The sequence below is a fragment of the Setaria viridis genome, chromosome 9 (genome assembly GCF_005286985.2).
Source record: "Setaria viridis chromosome 9, Setaria_viridis_v4.0, whole genome shotgun sequence".
Taxonomy (NCBI): Eukaryota; Viridiplantae; Streptophyta; class Magnoliopsida; order Poales; family Poaceae; genus Setaria; species Setaria viridis.
The window spans coordinates 3,434,690-3,453,894 of NC_048271.2; the positions used below are offsets into that span (position 1 = coordinate 3,434,690).

Below are 19,205 nucleotides of genomic sequence, written 5' to 3' on the forward strand. Positions count from 1 at the left end.
GCGCGCCGCCGGGGACGGGGAGATGCAGATGGTCAGGAGGGCGTCCAGGTGTTACCAGTACCCCACGAACTTTTCGTACTGTTGGGCGTACTGATGCGCGCCGTGTTTAGTCGAGCGCCCATCCCCGTGGGAATTTCTGTACTTCTGTAAAATCTTCAGCATAAATGGACGCAGTGTTTCCTTCTAGGCGACATAATTCGTTACAGTAATTGTATCAAAACTTTGAATCTCTAGACTTTGGGCAAATTATCGCCAGAAACGAAATGATTCACCTTTGCGCTTTTCATTATGGTATAGCCAATTTGTCAAAACTTGCGTTTTTCCTGTTCAGAGTGTGCAGGTACCCATCGAGAAGAAGGGCAGATACGAGCTGAATCATATACCGGCACATCGCCAAAGCTAAATGTGCTACTGGTAAATGGACAAAGCACATCTAACAAATACTGCCAAATATGATCCTAGCTTGTGGACAAGGTTCACATCTGATACAGCATCGCATACGATCCTTTACAATTAGAGTAGGATATTGCAAGAGGCCAATGCCAGCCATTTGCAATCCGATGCTATATGTGGAAGTTTGTTCCGTCCTGCAGGTCTTCAGCCTCCGCTGGAAACTCGAGCGTCTTCACCTTGGAGCTTCGACGTAGCCGTCAGCACACAGTTCGGCCATAGCAGATCGAGCTAATGTACAGGTTCTTCACCCATTTTTCCTATTTTTTTTTCAATGTTAGATTGCCGGAGAGAAAGAAAACTCTAGGAAATTGGTTTGCGAAATGTATGAATCATGGATGCAAATATATACCTTTACATGGTTGCTGGGGAAGGCGGAAGTCCGAAGAGTTTCTTGCGTCTCGTCCATTGGTTTCCTCTTCGGTATGCTCAAGATAAACGCAGCTTGGTCGGGTGTAGCTGCAGTTGATGTTATTCTGTAACCAGTCTCCCATCGATGATGGATCCCTTCACTAGGATACAGAAAGTCCAACTCCACAACCTGTGTTTGATGGCAGATTCAGTTTTGTTGGGAGGCATACGTTTACAGATTGGGTATTTTGCATGCAAGGCGAAAAGTGGAACAGAAGGTTGCAGTCATCTGAATTATAAAATTAAAATGCATAGCATATATATGCAGTAATGTGTCATAGATCGTTTTCACAAGTCTAAGGTGCTATCGACCCTTGCTCTCAGACAAGGTTGACCTTGGGATGGGGGGTGAGGGGGATGATTATTGCCAGCAAAAGTTTCATCAAATTAATTTCCCCAGAGCAAACAAAAACAGATGAGGGGAATTGATGCTCAATCAACTCCAAACATAGTGAAAGATGGAGGTTATAGCACAGATGAAGCTACTTGACACGTGAGGAGCCACAAAATTATCAAAAACGCGATAATCATTCCATATGATGTATTGCAAAAAACAAACTACAAAATACAGCTTTGTATTCTAAAAAAATGATAAATTCAGGTAGATATGTAACCTGAGTAGCGTAGCCCGAATTCCTGGACATGACCACTCCCCAGCGATTCCCAGCAGTAGCCATAGATGTTACATGAAAACCTTCTTTCCATTTTTTATTAATCCACTTATAAGGAAATGATTCACTGACTTTGTATGACTGCTGTGTGTAAGGAGTTCCTGTAGTGATGAGGCATACCATGTCAGAACAGTATCATGTGGAAGAAAAGACACCAAAAGTTCACAAGGAATGCACAGTACACAGACATCCTGTCAACGCTCGGAAATAGAAAACTACTCATACCATCAGTTTATCACTAGTATATTAGAACTTTGACTAAAAGTAAACTAACATTAGCAAACACTAGCAGGTCGTTTATCAGAGTTATGGCCAACGGCAAACTAGTATTAGCAAGAACCGGTATATAACAATTAATATGGGGGCATAATATGTTTCCCGCGATGCTGTGGCAACCTTCTACAATTCTGACAAATAATAGGCTAATGACACCATACAAGGCCTAGAAATATGGAGTGCATGTAGCGGTTTTAGTCTACCTCAAAACTGCATTTGGAAGCCTAGGCCTAAACATCATGGTAAAACAGGAAAGGTTATCTGATTATTTGCATTCCACACTATAGAATGACCACATTACTCCCTCCGCTCGTTTTTAGTAGGTGTATTAGGATAAGCTTCATAAATATTGACCAACAATTAGGCAAATTATATACATTCTTAGTGTATGAGTGTTCATATTTCAGATATCTTTTAACATAACGTTGATTTTGTAGCAAATAATGATATGTTGTAAGATAAATTGATGGTCAAAGTATAACTCTAAAGATTTTCTCAAATCCTAAAATACCTACTAAAAATGAACAGAATCCTAATACGCCTACTAAAGACGAACAGAGGTAGTACTTCCCAAGCAGCCATGGTTTTAAAATCTCTATGGCATTCAGTATAAGCTTAGTAGCTTACTACAACAAAACAAAAAATAGGCATATCATAGTTGAGCAGGAAACACCCATGATATCCCAGAAAATAATAAAGGGGCATCATGTCCACACAGGATCCTCTTTACCTACAAGACCATGCTTATATAGGAAGACTTAGATACCGAATTCTCAGAATGTAATTCAAGTTTCAACCACACTCTAAAACTTTCACAACAGCACCCCTCACCTAAATATCGCATAAATGATTACAACTGATGCCACACTGAGTCAAATATGCAAGGCACATAACTTCGGTGCACAATAGGTTCTGCTCAACTCTTGTTTCACTGTAATTGTTCCTTTTCCACAGAAGAAAGCGGACCTAATTAGAGTAGTGTTTAGTACAGAAAAGATAATCAACAAACCTTTGGACATTACAACCAAGGAACTTCCATTGGTTGCTCCAGCTATTGCTGTAATGTAATAATTCTTCTCCCACTGCTCCGTAATCCACTCCTGAAAACATACACAAGATGGAATCAGGAGATGGATGGAGGGAGAGAGGGACGGAGGGAAGGACAGAGGCAAACAAAGAGATGATAGTGCACCTTGTGCAGAAACATTTGTGAGAGCTCATAAACTTGGGAACAAAACCCAGTCCCAGCATCCATGATGAGAGCCCAAAAGTTTGCTGAAGAAGCCACAGAACTGATATACAAGCCATCTTGATTACCTTTTTCTATATGCTGGTGCAGCCTTGAATCAGCTACATTATAATGATATCTAAAGACGAAAGAAGCAATGTATTTTACAATCAAATTTAAACAATAATATTTAATTAGGGAAAAGAGGTAGAAATATGAATCAACAGCTGAGTAACTGGGGCACTTCATACATTTCAAACTAAAGAGCAAGAACGCGTGCATACACAGAAATAGGAACTGCACAAGCTTAGATTGAACATCATTTCAAGTAGCTTGTAGCACTTTAATTTTAAATTGTACAGCAATGTTGATTGCTGCTTTTGCCAGGAAAATGTGGGCAATTAAGGTCATGCAGGATATATGACAGTTAAAGGGGAGTTGACACTAGCGCTATCCCAAACATGACCAAAAAGATATCCTGATTAATTCAGCTAGAGTTATCCAATGCTTAAGAATGTAGTCTCATGAATCCCATCATATGCTTGATATCATCTAAAAATGTTCTTGGTATCAGGAATGAAAACCCTAACATCGCTAAGTTTCAGCTCTAGTTTTCTCCTGCGTTTATGTTATGTTGTGAAAACATGTTGGTTACTATTTTGATAAAGGAAAAGCAGGGCATAAAAAACACTTTCTCAGAGAAAGTAAAGCATGGTTGTAACAAGGTATGGATGATCTGTATGGTACAGGGGATAGCCCAAGCTGAATTTCAATAGCAGCGAAACAATAAGAAGCCTCATGAGATACTAATTGTTTATTCAAATGTATCACATTATGATAAATGAAACAAACAAACCAACATCCAGATTCCAGTCCTACGGTGACACCGTGTGCTGTCAGCATTGGAAGCGCTTAGTCTAGAACAGACCATCTTAAAAGGCAAAGGAAATATGACATCACAGCCTATAGAAGATACTGTGTTTGGATACGCAAACATAAAAGATAAGAACTTTGTGGCGCTTGCATATTTAAGTGCACTTACCTCTGCTTCATGGGCCGCCTAGCATTATAAACTGATATCCATTGAGTTGCTGGGCTCCCCAATCTAACTTTCTTCTTAGGTTGTTCGTCATCCTCAAGATTTGCAAGTGTTCTTCCACGTTTCTGTCCAACCTATAGTTGCACAACAGATCCATGACCAAAACTGATACAAGCAAAATAAACAAGAATTTATGTGACCACAGCAGTGCAGACCTTTAGAGCTCCATCAATTCTGATGGGTCTTGAAGCAGGCCCTTCAATTAAACCATCAAAAAGAGAAACAAGCTTTGGGTAATTTGGCTCTTCATCAAATTTCATATTGGTGACCATCTCAAGAAAATGTTTGAATGGAGCTGGACAGAAGCAACACAGGATCTCTGGAGAAGTGGCCATTTTCTTCTTACAAACAAGAAAACTCTTGTTATCTCCCTGCATATTAAATCGTTAGCAAAAATAGGTCCGAAGACAGAACAGAAGATGTTGACACTACTGAGCATGTCAAAGGCTACCTGGTAGCCTTGCCAAGGCAATCTTCCTCTTATTAAAAAAATAAGGGTGTATGCCAGTGACTCCAGATCATCCCTCCTACTACCAGTACGACCTAAATGAGCATGGACACTAGCATATCTAATTGTTCCCCTGCAAAATGTAAAGAGGAGATTAGTTATTAGTTATTAGTTATATTAGGAGGTGACACAATTTAATACGGAGAAGCCAGCACAGTAACATGCATACAAGATCTAGCTAACCTAAAGATATCTGGCCTCTGATCATATTGAACATGCTTGCCAGATGCTGCTTCTTTCCACTTGGATGCTGCATAATTTTAACATTAACATAACAGTGTGGAAAAGGTCAGTGGGACATAAAACACACATGATTAAATAGCCAATGCCAACTACTGAAGGCCATAACGTCTCAAGAATGTGAGACGACTATCTTCACAAAGACATGAAATTATTTTAAACAAGAGGATACCTAAACCAAGATCAATCAGGAAAAGCTTCTTTTCATCAGGTGATCCAGGCTGACCAAGCAAAAAGTTCTCTGGTTTCACATCACCATGTACAAAGCTGACAATGATAGGAGACCATGTGACTGTTAGCATCAAAAGCTTTGTAAAATCCATGCATCTTAGGATAATTATAAAATGCATTCAGGTTACCCTTTTGAGTGAAGTTTCTCAAGAATTGATATGGCCTCAACAGCAATACAAGCAACCATATGAGGAGACATCCTGTTGGAGATGTTTATATCAGTAGGGAGTAAGAAAGCATATGAACAAGGTAAGCAGATTGACAAGATACTTACGCCTGTCCTACAGAATTCCAAAGGTCCCAGAGGCTAGAACCAAGCATATCCATTACCTGAAATTTTAGAATCCTGGTTCAATAAAATGTCCAATTAAGTTTGGATACATTTCGCAGTTAATAATTAACTCACAAGAATGTAGTAGTCTCCCTGGCGACCCTTATAGTGGACTGATGGAATGCCATAACAACCGTTGAGAGTTCTGGTAAGACAAAATAATGGATCATTGTCCACAGAGAATAATGTGAAATTTAGGAGGATTGTGTAGGTTCTTACTGATAAACCTGCCACTCATATGGGGGGGCATAGTTGCATCCCTTACTACTTCGATGCTCGAATTTCAGTGCAACCTACAGGATATTCACCCAGATGTTTGAATGGTGCACTAAATAGAACTTCAGTGTTCAACTGAAAGAGGTAAAAGAAGGAACCTCGTATGCATCAGAACCCATACGAGAAGATCCACCAGATACTCTTTTTCCAACACAGACCTGGCCAAAGCCGCCTTTGCCTAACTTTCTACCAGTTAAATATTCTGGGGAATTACCTACTTGAACCTGCAACGGTTGTATAGGTGTTACCTCAAAACACACACACAAAAAAAAACTGTAGTATATTTGCTTAATTCATAGCAGTAGAAGTATACATCATAACATGGTTTTACAGGTAAGTAACAATATGGATCGGTAAAGAAATGGAAAACTGAGGTAAAAATAGAAAATTAGCAACCTATTTCTGCAAGAAAGACATTGTTTCGCCAAGTGAATGTGTCTTCAGTGTCCATTTCTAAAAATGTAAATGTGGTGAACTGAATGTGCTAGCCAAATCTTTACAATTTTGTCCCAAAAAGGGGGAATACAATCTCTCTGCTATACAGTCACTGAAAAATCAATGCCTACTGTATTCCCTAAGAGAGAGTAGCTGAGGAGTAGTGTAACAAACTGTTTCAGTAATCACTGAAATACAACAGCAACAAAACCACTAATCCAGGAAAATTTATGTATATTATTTCCACTTCTTCCAGGTCCTTGTGATAGTTCTTTACTCTCATTACTTCCTGATAAAAAACCAAAAATATTGTGATGGTACGGTCCAACCATTGAGAACTTGATTTCTCTCATCAATGTTACCAGTTCCAGTACGCAGACCAAATAGTACTATGCAAGCAACATTTCCTAGATTCCTCTAATGCAAATAAAAAATGCAACCTCTCAAGCACACTGAAGAAGCCTACAATTTTGTTCCTCTTCACCATTCAGATGGATCATCACCGTGGTAAGTTCTCACTTCAGTTTTGTTATTTGTGTTTGTATGAAATAAACATGTACTGTGTCCAACATATAGCAATGGGTACCTAAAATTACATGCTACATTCTATGGGTAACAGATACAGCACAAGAGAAGCATGTTGGCAGTGAAAACAAGTATCTGATACAGCAGCAGGACACATGTGAAATTCAATAAATAATACAATCTCAATATGATGGAACTACCGAACCAACAAAACAACTAGACCAAATAATACAAGTAAAAGGCTTTGTAAAGGGATATAAGTACAACACTTCATCGATCAATCTACCAAATGATACATCAGGAAAAGAGAAGTCATACCCTCTCAGGAACCGGGGTTGCCGTGGCGTCATCCTCAGCAGCTGCAAATTTGTCCGCACTATCACCATCCATTCTTAAGCTGGCAGCCCGGTCAGCTACCTTGCTCAAACAAAGGCCCTCCTGGGCTGTGCCGATAACTGCCTCAACAGCAACAGCTTCAGGGAGGTTCTTGCAACGCAGATCAGTCTGCAAATCAATAGCCTTGAGCCTCTTCCCTCTATGTTCAGGAGAAGACCTCCCTCTTCCCTTAGCAGCTGCTTTGTTAACTCTACCAGCCGCAGCACCTCCACGCCTTGCAGCCCGCCCTCGTGGAGCTGGCACTGCCGGACTCCCAACTGGGTCTGCCGCCTGGATGTTGTCAACCTTGTTTGACCTCAGACCTCTCCGAGCACCACTTCGCAACTCTGGCATTATCCCTCCATCAATTCAGGCCGGCTTTACATCCTTCGGCACTCCTTCGAATCTCCACATGCAAAAATACCCCAACAGAGAAGAATAAATTCACTAATCAAAGGAAAACCCTGGGTGAAACTAAATCAGTAAACATCTGAATTTCAGCTCAACTGCTCAAGACTTGTGTTCCTTCACCACGGCGTGGAAACCAAACAGTGACCAGTTCAGGTGGACAAAAGTGGGGGGAAGAATCAAACTGGGGCCTTCATCGCCATCGCGAACCGCCTTAAAGACACTACCTGCTTTCCAATCACCAAGGTCCTTTAAGAGGATTAGGAATCGAATGCCGCCATCGGCAGAAAAGGAAGAGGCGGCATCCCCATCACCCGATGCCTCCCAGGGGGACTCCACCAGGAAAATTCCACCTTCTACCCCCAGATTACCGCCAATCGGGAGCAAAATCACTTGTAGACTAATGAAAACCCGTCTCAGTGCGCCAATCCCACCCAAACCGCGCATTTCTCCTGAATCCGCATTGATGCAACCGCGCGGCAAGCATCTTATCATCAGAGCCGAAGCATTTCCCGGGCCGAATCCGCCGCCGGTTACCGAATCAGGCCAGCAAACCCCCATCGGATCGCGCCCACGTACCAGCGGACGCCCGACGAACGATCCGATCGTGCGGAAACCGGGAACCGCCGCCACGCACGCGGATCAAAAAAAAACGGGAGAAACAATGTGGGGACGGGGGAAATGGAGGGCGCGCGGCGGTGGAGCAGCAGCGAAGAGAGACTTACATCGGCGGCGTCCCCGCGGCGCGGCGATGGCGATGGCGGCGGCCGTGGCGCGGCGCCTCGGGAGCCGTGCAGCGGGGCGTGGCGACCGGGGGCAGAAACTGCGGAGCGGAGCGCTCCCTCCCTCTCTGTCTCGCGCTTGTCGTGGTGGGAGCAGCGCCCGGTGTGTGCCGCAGCAACTCAACTCATGCAGATGGAGGTGGCACGAGACTGGGCGTGGGGCCGGGTGTCCTGGGCCGCCGACCGGTGGGCCCTACACGGCAGTTGCGGAATTCTCTTAAATTGACGGAGAGGGCGCTGGCCGTCCTTGACATGTGGGCCATGTCTGGTGCTGCGCTTGACCAGGTTGAATTTGTACAGTACAGGGGCTCCCATTTGGAACTCAGGGATTTTCCCTCCTGCTGGAGTTAAACCCGTGCCGTGAGAATTCCTGTGGTTACTTCAGAGATCAATTTTTTTAAAAAAAAGTCTAAAGTCCGTACGAAGTTCATACGCGTAGCTGCACCTAGAAAATTCAACGGCATACGCGTAGTAGTACCTGAAAAATCTTACGGTAATGCCACATAAACTGAAGTCCGAATATTTAAAAAAAATCGGACGGCTCGACATATGTGGTAATAGTTAAGCATCGATGTTGCAACTATTATTTCTGCATGTTTCACACTAAATATTGCATGAAATATAGTGTTCATGTTGCAGCGAGAATTTTCTATTCTAGAGTCGAACGGCGTAGTTATTTTTCGTATATTTTTCAATGTTGCAACCATAAATTTACAATGTTGCAAATATTTTGTTTTGATGTACATCGGACGCCCGGAGCGCTAGGAGTGCCGAAAATCGTAACTTCATTTGAAAACGAGGAAGTTAGACAGTTGTGTCAATACTAAACATGTGTTGCACGTGTTTGTGGAATGTTTTACTACTGGTTGTTCAAAAAGCAATGCCGTGTTTTACTGTTCAGCCAGCGTCATACGGTCAACTAATCAGCCGCGGTGCGTGTACTGAATTTCACAAAGATCTTTTCAGATGGTGCGAGCAATCGGTGGTCACACAAAGTCAAGCCAAGCAGCACCGGTTCTTCAACGAGTCTAAGCCACACGGTTCCGTGAATAACCATGGAATCTGAGCAGCTAGCTGCATCCTTTGCATCGCCAAGCAAAGTAAAGCACAAGCCATACATACAATTTTACATTCTTCTTAATTCAAACCAAATTAACAATGTTTGATGTGATTTTACTGGCACAAGAAAGAAGGAAGCTCTCCAACTCATTCCAGAATTATTTGAGGCGGCCAGCGAAATCCAGCCGTGAGGTCATCGAGCACCTCAGCTCGCTCGCACTCGTGCCACTCCCGGCGGCGTGGGACGATCTGCAGTGCCCCCAGCTCCCGCTCGTCGTCCCTGACCTCCCCGTCCAGCAGGTGAACGCGCCTCAGCAGTGGCGATCTCTTCATGATCAGCCTGACAAAGCTGGTTTGCCATCCCAGTCCTTCGAAGCCGGCCACGACGAGCTCCTTCAGACGACGGTACCGATCCTGCCGCGCACCAACGTCCAGACTGGCGCAGAGATCACCAGCGCTTCTCTCTTCTGAGCTGTTGTCAATCTGCATTCAGATTTCAGAACAAGTTGGGTTTGCAATTATTTCCCAACACTTAAGCGCACCTGTTTTCAGTAAGTTAAGTGGCCAGGAAACAACATACATGAACATGGAATGACTCCAAGGCTGGTGTTGCATCGAGCAGTAGGAGAATCCATAGTACATCCCAGTTCGCCGGGACATTTGCGATGAACAGCTTCTTGAGCTGACTGAACTCGCTGAGAACAGCAAATGGTTCGATCCACATCTGCATACACAAATATATAGACAACGGTTTTTACATGGCAATGACAGGTTAACACAACTAGTTTGTATAAGAGATGATTACTCACCTGGGTCCCTTTAAACTGCAGAACAAGGCAATCTAGTTGCGGGGTCCTTTTGAAGAATTTGCTCGGTGGATATGTCCTCCTGGAACCAGATTCATCATCTATGTCGTTATCCTCAGTTTGTAAGTAGTCCAAGCTCACACGCCTGAGCTGAGGCACCTCACCATAGGATAACTTGGTAGGGCGACCGCGGCAAACAAAAGTTTCAAGACAAGGTAGCGAGATCAGACAGATTTTCCCAAAGTTGCACCTGTCCACTTGTAGATTCTTTAATTTTGATGATGGGGCAAAGATAAGAAATTTAGCTCGGTAATAACTTGAAGATGCGACCCTGAAATCAGTTAGCTGCACACAGTTTGCAAGAATATCATCGACCAATCCAATATATGAAGCTTCACCCAATGAGAGTTTGGTGAGCCTCTTTACTGTCAGGCAGTTCCATGCACAAATACCCTGGCAATTGGACAGCGCAAGCCGCTTGAGCCGCAAGTTCCGGTATGCATCCAGCTGCTTGAGGTCATAGTACAGGCAGTAGCCATCAACAACAAGCTCAAAATCCTCAACATCCCACTTGGCAATGGCTGTGGTGATCCATTCATCAATATTCTGATGCCAACGCCCTAGCATTTGGAGTCTCAGCTTCTGGACAGGCCGGCGTTGACGCACATCCTTTGGAGCCAGAAGAAATGCATTCACCTGCTTGACATAGCGTCGCATGGCCCGACGCTCGTAGCGTTCTAGGATGGCTGTGAGTGGTCTGATCTTGGTCATCCAACGCTCATGCCGAGCCTTGATGGCATAGATGTCAGTCAGCTTGTGCACATTCTTCTCTGCCTCGTACGCTGCCTTAGCCTCAATGGTAAGGCGCTTCAGGCGGTGGTAGCGTGGTGGGAGGAGGTCATCAGCAGCGAGGTTATAGGATGTTGGCAAACATCGAGGAAGATCACGCCATCGCTTCGAAAGGATGATGGTTGTTATTGTTGTGCGTGTGTCTAGCTTGCGGACGATGATGAGTAGTATCTCCTCTGGTAAGGTGCTGATCCTGTCCTCATAACTGTCATCTTTCTTGCCCATACGAATCTAGTTTCATTTGTTAGAGACATGGAATTATAGTCAGTGAATGCAGAATATAGAAGCCACGACACCTAAGTGGGCCACTATCTTTACAAATAATTATCAAGACCACAAATTAAGACCTCAATCTCAGATTACTATTTATTAATATAAAGGAAATTGTTCCAGCCTTGGTGTTGTGGGATGCACAAAGCCTAGAGGCGGCTACTGCACTATTCCAAAGCTTAAGTCCAAGGCAAATCCCATATTACTTCTACAGTTCCACCTAAAAATTATGAGCAATTGTATGAACAAGGTAATGACAAGAGTAGTCCTAAATCGACCAAAGATACTAAACTAACAGTCCTGTAGCTAAAATGATCATCTTTATTTACAGTGTAGTCTTTTTTTTTCGAGGAACAACAGTGGTACTGTATTCCAGAGTTTGGTGGGACGGCCAATCCAAAATAAAATAGAAAAAACTGGCGGCTCTGCAGTGTAATTGATCCATGATTTTGAACTTGGATATAAGTGCTTCAATGGAGACCTCATCTATAAATCATGAGAATTTCTACGAATAGATCGTGACAGATCTAAAATTTGAAGAACCGGAGAGTGACGGAGGGTGTACTCGTTTGGAGAGTGGGGAGGCGGTGGTGACAGTAGAGAGATCTGAGGCCTTCCGAAGCCGGCGATGGCGGCTAGGATGCGTCTCTGAGGCCATCGGCGAAGGCGGCGGTCGCCGGCCTGCCGGCCGGTCGGCTTGCGGAAAGGGAACGATGGGTGGGTGCGAGCTGCGAGCTTGCGAGGGGCTTGGAGCCTTGGACGATTGGACTTTGGACTGGGCCCGGACAGGTGCGTTTGGTTGGGGTGTGGTTTTTGGAAAAACTGCTGTGAGCTATGAGCTGTGTAAAAGCAGCTGTAGGAAAATTAGAAGACCGTTTGGTTAGAGGAGCTGTGAAACTGTAGGTTGTAGACTGTGTAAGAAATACTTGTAATACCCCTAAATTGTGTTTATATGCAAATTGCTCGTAACAAAATAATGTGTTCACTAATTCGCACGTAAATTATTATTTTATTAAAAAATAAATTTTATATATTCTTCATCCATTAAAATGATTGGTCCACATAAATCCATCAAAAGTTTTATACAATAATGACATCTGTCAATATTAATTGCACAAATATTTCGTGAAACTTCATGTGAACCGTCCAAAGTGACCATGTGAAATAGTAATCTTTTTTATCCTCTTTTGTTACATCTCCAAGCAAATTATGGTCGTCACACATAGTATTACAAAATAGTGACACGTTTTTGCTATTCCCCGTCACAATCCGGGCGTGCTCCCGCTGCCACCATCGCCGGGAAGACGGACGTTGTTCCTGACCTCCACGAGAGGAGCGCCTCCACAACTCGGCTTCACCAGGACATGCTGACCAGGTGCACCTTTCATTGCCCACGCCGTCGACCTCGGCCGCCTCCGCTTCGTCCTTTCGGTCCGGACGCCACCCACAGCAAGTGCTGCTAATTACGGCTGCTTGCCCCAACTGGCCAACTTGATTAGGTTCCTGATGTTGGGGGGCCACAGCACCCGCTCCTGGCCTGTCGACTTCACCATCGATCCCTGGCACCATCCACAAGTCGGTGAGCAACTGCAAGCGCCAACATAATCATTGTCTCTGCTACTTACAAAGTATTCAACAAAGCATGCAGTGCCTAACACAGCAATGTGCACAGTCCGTTTATGTAGCACCATGTATCTGATATAACGTAAATTAACTCCATTTGTGCAGCTCATAGTGACATACCCTTAAGCATGTCGCTGCACCATATGAGCCCGTTCTCACCTGTCCTGCTGTCCAGGAGAAGGAAGGTGGTGAGCTCGGAAAAACACTAAAGTTGTTGAGATCCTTCAGCCAGGTTATTGGTGCATGCAAGTTTACTCAGTGCCATAACATGTAAATAACAGAATAAATTTCTTAGGTATTCCCTCCGTTTTAAATTATAGATCATTTTAATTTTTTAGATGCATAGATATTATTATGCATCTAGACATAGGGTATATCTAAGTGTATAACAAAGCCTATGAATCTAAAAAGCCAAAACGACCATAATTTGGGATGGAGGAAGTAGCAAAGAACTACGATAGAGAGGAGCATATTTTCTTAGCAGCTTTGAGTAATTAAATTTAGCAGATGGTACCTTATAACTGTCATGGTTCGCAAAGCATTCTAGCTGCAATCTTTCACTACAGTACACAGATCAATAAGCTTGATTGTTGAACTTCCAGATCCTACAAAGTTATTCTGTGCGGAGGTGTACATCTATATCTTGAGTATTTGAGATCAGCCACATATTGTTAGCTCCGCAAAAGTGAGCATAGCTAGGTACATTGTCACATTAATTTTCTTTTCTACTAATAAGTGTGCATTAAATAGTGCGTAAAAGATCACAACAATTGTTCCTGTCGCTTATTCTCAACCGTTTGCATTTCAAAGAAGTCAATCTCTGAATCTACTTGGAGGACATCTTTACAGGACAACACAAATTTAGTATGAGATGACGAAAAGCTAATCCATTCAAGCATGTTTATATGGTTTGATGACATAGGATTATGTTTCATGTCATACGAAAAGCATGAAGATAGCACTTAGGATTGGGGGAAATTAGATTAACAACTCCTCAAAGAGTCAAGTCCATTGATTTGTTGATCTTCCTACGCAAATTGTTCGCTTAAAATTTACAGAAAAGATACAGGCCCACTCCTGCCAAGCCTGCCTTTCTAGTCACTTATATATTGCATATCATCCTTCCTATCAGAGTCCCCCCCTCACTTTTATTCTTCTCACCTTCTCAAAACTGAGCCGCAGCTTCTGAATGAAGGTTGAATGTGAAATTGACCGTGTATGCTGGAGCCTTTTCTAATTAGTATGTGTGTGATATAAGCATGCTAGCGCCCACAACAACGAGAAAAGCCATCATAAGTGGTTTTTGTTCCCTTCATATATTTTCTTTTTGGCATTTCATGAGTCAGAATCACAAATGATCCCAAACGAAAGAAACCTTTACAGATGATTTTTTAGGAAAATCATAAAAAAAGGTTTGTAAAGGAAGTTTAAGAACAAGGATAACCTTTCAAAAAAATTATAGATAAACTTCTCTAAAAATTCAAAACATTTTTAAACATAGTTTTGCAGATTTTTTTCAAAGAATTAGGAAAACTTATGCAAACACATGTTTTCTAAGACAAAAGTGTTTGACAAAACTTTTTTGAAGAATCTTTAAAGAGAATATTTTATAGACTTTCAAGAAAAAGGACTAAAAGAGAAAAATAATAGAAGAAAAAAATCAGGGGGTCAACAGCACTTCCTCCCACCTTGGAACGAGGCACTGCATGGCACCGCAACTCGTGTTAGCCCTGTTGCAACCGCTTGCGAGCCTTGCATCGCGGCCTTCGGTGGTTCACTGTGGCCGCTCATGACTTGCCGCTCGTAGGCTCTCATAGAACAATACCATCCCCCACCCATACATTCTATTTAAGAGGAGGGTAGACCATATTTGTTTTCGAAGAACATGGGGAAGATCCCCACCTACTATTTTCCATTGATCCAAAGAATCAGGCTCATTACAAAATGTATATCCTACCATACTAGGATGAGTTTGCAAGGTGCGAAAAAGGATGAAGATTACAAACGAGTATGAAGGTAGTCACGCCAACAACCAGGGTGAGGTTTGTTTCTTTTGTACCCACAGTTACAGGTGTCCAGATTGCTGATCGTTTGGCGGATAACATCACATGATGATAGGAATTTATGGTCAAAGATCAAGGCATTTCGTGCTTTTCAAATATGCCAAAGCAGTAGCAGCATCACATCCAAGTGGACGCTACGGGAGGGAGAGTTCCTTTCCCACAATCTGCGGTCTTTTGTGCTCTCTAGGTTGGGGTAGAGGATTCCGACCAGAGACCACACATTCTTAGCGCTTGGACATTGATGAATGAAGATGTGTTCCTTTGTCTCAAGGTCTCTTCGACATTGTTCGCAGTTGGATTCCTCAGGTCCCGAATGTGTTGATGGTAGAGATACGCACGACTTTTAGTCGCCCATGATGCAGAAGCCAGCCAAAGAATTTAACCTTTGCCAGTGTCGGTAGGCGTTTGGGTTTTGGATATTGTCACAGTTCATAGCATCGTAGGCTCCTCTAGAGCTGAAGTTGCAGTTATGTGTATTCACGTGTGTTCGCACTGATCGATTGGAAGTTTCAAAAGCACCAGTCATCATATCTGACCATATAGAAGGCATGTCAAAAAATAGTGATGGTGGTGGGTTTTGCATGGTAAGACCTGTTGCAGGATGAACGCTTCAATTGTTTTTGTCACGAACCATTTACGATGACAAAGCTAGTTTCGTGGTTAGCTTCCTCACACTACGCTTTGTGAAATGCGTTTTAAAAGAGCACGCTTCATGCGCAGGATGAGCGATGAAGGGAAAGCCCAAACTTGGAGTGGCTGGCCAACAAAAAGCAGAGCCGGAGAATATGGAAGAAGTCCATATTACACCCCTCATCTCTTCCTGTGGTCTAAATTTCAACCCCCAACTACAAATCCGTCTAACTAACCTCCTCAAACTGCGCAAACCAGGCACGCGACCCCGAGCCCGGTTTCGATGCCCCCCTATGGCCCTATCCATCCCAAGGTGGTTTCTATGCTAATTTTAGCTGATGTGGTTGTGGGACCCACCCCTCTCTCTCCTCTCTCTCAGCTAATGCACCAGCCCCTATGCCCTTGTCCCTTCCTCATCTCTCTCTTCCCTCCCAATCCATAGAGTCGTCGCCTCCCTCTCCCCTCCCTGCAGCGTTGCCGCTACCCTTTCCCTCTAGCAGTGCTGCGTGCAAGATCAAGCCGGAGGTCCGGAGCCACCGCGCGCGAACGCTGCACGGCACTGAGGCGTGAAGCCCCTAGCCCCACATCGTACGTCGCTTTCATCCTGTCCAACACTGCGCGCGACCGGCGAAGCCCCAAGCAAGTAGTAAACCATAGCCCACAGGGCAACGCCGCCGCCATGTGTTCGCGTGTTCCGATGCAAAGGGGCCGGCGGCCGGCATGCCATGGCAAGGCGGTGGCGGACGCAGGCACATGGGACGCGCTAACTCAGGCCAGTACGATAGCTAGAAAGGAATCAATGGCAATTGGGGATTGGTCGTCCACGTACGTGTGCCTGGGTACGGTTGTTACATTTGCCCAGCGTTGGATTGGATTGGGGCCTAGGAGTAGGAGGAGGGGAGAAGAGGAGGAAGAAAGTAAAATAGAGGAGGAGGAATATGTTGCAACAAAACAAAGGATTGGATTGGGGGCCTGCAGCTGCTCCTCAGCTGCAACAGGACCCTCCTGATCGCCGGCTCAGCCCGAGGCCGACGACTGCGGCGGCTTGCTACGTAAGGATTAGATAGATATTTAGGAGAATTTCTATCTCCTACTAAGCAGCGGGACGCAGCATGGCTGCGCCCAACTCGCGACGGCAGCCCTACTAGTGGCACACGCACACCCGCGCCCTTTGCGGCTGCGTGATAGGCAATGACGGTAGTGTCCGCCCACCCATGGCGGCGGCGAGCGACATCAGGAGCAATGATGGCGGTCTTTGCCGGTCGTGGGCGACAAACCACCTTGGATGGATAGGGGCATCGAGGCGGAGGGGAGGGCGTATGTCACGTGCCTGGTTTGCGCAGTTTGAGGGGTCAATTAGACAGGTTTGTAGTTGAGGTTTGAAATTTAGATCATGGGAAGAGATGTAATCTGAACTTCTTGCTAAGAATATCCACGCATCAAGATCAAGGCTCAAGGTGAGCCCTGACCCGGAGGCGAAATTTGTTACAGTACGCATTTTTGCATTCAAACCCCCGGTGCCCAGACTGTCTCTTGGATGGTCCTGACTCCTGACATTGTTGGCAGAGGAGAAATGCCAAACGAGCCTGTTGGAGATGGGGTCCTCCTGTACTTGTGCTTTTCTTTTTTCTTTCTTTCTTTCTTTTTTTTTTTGATGAAAGTTTATACTTGTGCTTTTCTTTCCAGGCCACTTCGCCCGTTTGTCTGGCTGGCTGGTGGTTTGGGCGAGTTCGCGACTTTCACGGTGACGGGCGTGTCGCACCAATGTGGTGAATTGACTTTTCTTGTACAGTGCATAGTTTTATGATTGTATGAAAAGACATACGCATCGAGCCATCGATGGCCTCGATAGGTATAGGTATTTGGTATAGATCACCCTAAGGTCGTACGGTAATATAACTTGCCATGCCACATTTGCCTAGTATGTAAAGTGCTATACCAGCAACCAGGGATACAATTCCAAAATACTGTACTACCAAGGCTATTGACACTAGAATCTCGAGTTGTCAGCGGTCAAAAAGAAATTCAAGAGGTCGGTAAAAAATTGTGCAAGATCCGTGCTACTTTCTGACGGAATTTTTGACCCAGTTTTCAGAATTTAGTGTTTACGCTGGAGTATGTATAAAATCGCAAAGATCATATCGAATCACTGAACACCGGCTAGATTGCATGCAACGTTACATTGCCACTCACTTCTTTGAGTTGAGCACCGGAGCGTGCACGGAACGGAATGTAAACGCGTGGAGCAATCCTGAGCGTTGTATCCCGATCTAACCGTTGGAAGAAATATCTCCGCGTGACACTTCATTTCATGTGGTAATTATGCCAAACAATTTAGTAGGTCATCAGCTTGTTCAATGGAATAAATCCAAGGTTACAAGTTACAACTCCATGTGCAGTGAGCTAGTGGCTTGTTCAGATGCTGATATGTTGCAGGTGACATGGCCGAACCTGCTCCTTTCTTGCATCAGGCCAGGGCGTCCATGATATCTTAAGTAGAGTTGACCACCAAACTCTTCAAGCTGAGAATGAGACTATGTGAGCTATGTATGACATTTGCATTTTAAGTTAGAGCAAAATAGCTTGATGCAAAATGTTTTGCCTTGATAATGCTATGGTCATAAGCCTCAGAACAGTAAAAATATTCACTTGTGCGCAAGGCAACTTGCCCACGGCGTACCTAGGCATTCCATTGCCTTGCCCATAGCTTAACTAGGTATTTCCATGGATTTGAATGGTGTTCTCCGGAGTCCAACCTCTTGCTCTCCAATGACCAATTTTCAAAAGGGAAACAATATTTGTACCCATAGGGATTACCGAACTTAGAATTAGTCAGTGATCAACCATGATAAATGATAACTAGCACAAAGGAAAACTATGGGAAAGTACCTCTTTCTCTTTCTCGAGCTCCTGGAGCTGAGACCAAAAGTTATTAGGTCTACTTGGGTTGCTGCCACCACCACGTCCTTACCCAACTCCACCGTTCCAGCAACTGTCACCACAAATTTGATCGATTTGGAATCACAATAACAAATTATCTTATACTTCACCTGCCCAAGTGTTGGCATTATAGTTCTTTCCTGATTATGATAAATTGGGTACTTCTTTTGTTCAGGACTGGTCTCAGTTCTATCACTTGCATATCTACAGTTTTCTGCATGGTTTTATAAAATTTATGTATGGGCCTCCCCTCCCCACAATGTAGCAGTTTTGTTCCTAGGACATGAAAACAACAGATAAAATGGAGAATTCAGTTAGTAAGACAAAAGAAAATGTCAAAACAACACACCCATTGCATGTAGAAACAATTTAGGCACTCCATGAAGCCTGGCTATAATTAGCTACAAAAACACACCATCCAAAATGAATAAGAATCTGAACTGTGTTAAGCATATTTAATTGCAAAATATTGACCGAGTGCAAAATGGCCCAAATATAATTTGGTCAATACAAAACATTCAGTAACCAGGAACGATGACTTTAGATTTCAAGAGTAAGTAGCACTTACCAGCTTTCATATCTTCGCTTGTTCCTTTTCCCGCTAAACATAACACGCTCATCCAATACACCTACAATATGAACGTGTTATATCTCTTCTTCACATGAAAGTACAGCTTGATCTTTTATATCTCTTATGTAACCTATAATTCTTCCTAAGA

At 43.8% G+C, this 19,205-nt stretch overlaps 2 protein-coding genes across 5 annotated transcripts; both read right to left on the reverse strand.

Moving 5' to 3' along the window:
• Positions 1-255: 255 nt before the first annotated feature.
• LOC117838723 (casein kinase 1-like protein HD16) lies at positions 256-8,343 on the reverse strand. 4 transcript variants are annotated; one of them, XM_034718858.2, is made up of 17 exons: positions 8,190-8,343; positions 7,000-7,462; positions 5,820-5,945; positions 5,665-5,738; positions 5,521-5,590; positions 5,389-5,444; positions 5,243-5,314; positions 5,056-5,150; positions 4,827-4,893; positions 4,587-4,716; positions 4,291-4,506; positions 4,079-4,209; positions 3,001-3,175; positions 2,818-2,908; positions 1,476-1,633; positions 803-991; positions 256-710 (listed from the first exon to the last, which is right to left on the reverse strand). In XM_034718858.2, exons 2-17 carry the CDS (start codon positions 7,408-7,410, stop codon positions 651-653), a joined length of 2,121 nt encoding a protein of 706 aa, XP_034574749.1. In that variant the 5' UTR covers positions 7,411-7,462; positions 8,190-8,343; the 3' UTR covers positions 256-650. The 4 variants fall into 4 exon arrangements, with proteins under 4 accessions (XP_034574749.1, XP_072146821.1, XP_072146820.1 ...); XM_072290720.1 differs by having other exon boundaries at positions 7,000-7,454; positions 8,190-8,322; XM_072290719.1 differs by lacking the exon at positions 8,190-8,343 and adding an exon at positions 7,564-8,114 and having other exon boundaries at positions 7,000-7,454.
• Positions 8,344-9,361: 1,018 nt separating this feature from the next.
• LOC117840074 (uncharacterized) lies at positions 9,362-12,008 on the reverse strand. Its single transcript, XM_034720525.2, has 4 exons — positions 11,796-12,008; positions 10,115-11,191; positions 9,886-10,029; positions 9,362-9,788 (listed from the first exon to the last, which is right to left on the reverse strand). Exons 1-4 carry the CDS (start codon positions 11,886-11,888, stop codon positions 9,453-9,455), a joined length of 1,650 nt encoding a protein of 549 aa, XP_034576416.1. The 5' UTR covers positions 11,889-12,008; the 3' UTR covers positions 9,362-9,452.
• Positions 12,009-19,205: the final 7,197 nt, after the last annotated feature.